This window comes from Volvox carteri, assembly GCF_000143455.1.
Source record: "Volvox carteri f. nagariensis unplaced genomic scaffold VOLCAscaffold_136, whole genome shotgun sequence".
In the NCBI taxonomy this organism is placed as follows: Eukaryota; Viridiplantae; Chlorophyta; class Chlorophyceae; order Chlamydomonadales; family Volvocaceae; genus Volvox; species Volvox carteri.
This window is the reverse complement of record NW_003307679.1, coordinates 14,257-15,666: the sequence shown is the minus strand read 5'-3', so window position 1 is coordinate 15,666 and position 1,410 is coordinate 14,257. Positions and strand designations below refer to the sequence as shown.

Sequence of the window (1,410 nt, the reverse complement as noted above, 5' to 3'; positions counted from 1 at the left end):
AGGCACTGCAAAATAATGTGTGGTGGCACTGCGTTGTATCCTCTGTAGATGCTGTGCATGTACATGAGCATTATTGCTTGTGTGACCCATGGGCTTCTCTCCATGCGGGCGCGGACGTGTGTATGTATGTATGTATGTATGTATGTATGTATGTATGTATGTATGTATGTATGTATGTATGTATGTATGTATGTATGTATGTATGTATGTATGTATGTATGTATGTATGTATGTATGTATGTATGTATGTATGTATGTATGTATGTATGTATGTATGTATGTATGTATGTATGTATGCCGCCGCTTCCCCTACATGCTCAAAACATGCGTGGAAGACGACAACACCAGATCACCACGATAAATCAGTTATGTCGTTTGTGGAGGCATCCTCGATTTGGAATATTGTAAAGGTATCATTCTCTACCGGCCTCTTCCGTTGTCCCCCTTTCCTCCCCAGCACCCCACACCCCCTCTTTTTCCCCTCCCTGTTCCCTACACTTGCTTTGCCTGTACCTCTGATGATTGATGAGATGCATCATATGATCCGGCACTCAGCTCTCAGCAAAATGTTTGACCGACATGAGTGGGGCCCCTATCATAACCATGCACATCTCCTACCATTCCTCCACCGTTTACTCCTACCAACCCACTACACTACACAACGTACCCCCCCACACACACATGGCTCCACTACTGCCAGGTCTTCCCTCCTCCCCATTGCTATAGGTCTTCTCCTCTTTACACATCTTCCCCCTCTCCCCCATGGGTGCCATCACACCACCCATCAGCATGGCCTTGCTGCTATCTTTTATCATTCTGCTTTTGCTTGCACAGCTGCTGTTGCTGCTGTTGCTGTTGCTGCTTCTGCTTCTGCTTCTGCTTCTGCTTCTGCTGCTGCTTCTGCTTCTGCTGCTGCTGCTGCTGCTGCTGCTGCTTCTGCTTCTGCTTCTGCTTCTGCTTCTGCTTCTGCTTCTGCTTCTGCTGCTGCTTCTGCTTCTGCTGCTGCTGCTGTCGCTGCTCCTTCTGTATCTGCTTCCGTTGCTGCTTCTGCAGCCGCTGCTGTTGCTTCTTCAGCCGCTGCTCCTGCTGCTGCAGCCGCTGCACCTGCTGCTGCAGCAACTGCTGCTTCTGCTGCAGCCGCTCCTGCTTCTGCTTCTGCTTCTGCTGCCAATGCCGCCACACAAGCCCTGTCTCCTCCTCGTTGCTGCTGGGGTCACCATGATCATCACCCCCGCAGGTCCGTACTAGGTGCTGGCCCATGCTGCACTTCTGTTTCTTGGACAATGATGCTTGAATTCCCCCTGACCCGAGGTGTGGTCGCTTGCCTGGAGTTTCGTTGCAACTGTGGCAGCGCTTGCCAAGCCTCAACAGCTGTGGTGGCTGCTGCACTGGCAGTCGTCGTGGCAGCAG

General features: G+C 51.1%; 1 protein-coding gene across 1 annotated transcript in view; it reads right to left on the bottom strand.

Annotated features, from left to right (window-relative positions):
* Positions 1–801: 801 nt before the first annotated feature.
* Positions 802–1,410, bottom strand: part of VOLCADRAFT_100677 (uncharacterized protein) — a gene marked incomplete at both ends in the record, with an annotated part of 6,574 nt that continues 5,965 nt past the window's right edge. Inside the window, 2 exons of the mRNA XM_002959210.1 lie at positions 802–897; positions 1,183–1,301. Of these exons, the coding sequence (XP_002959256.1) occupies positions 802–897; positions 1,183–1,301 (215 nt within the window). The remainder of the gene's footprint in view (positions 898–1,182; positions 1,302–1,410) is intronic.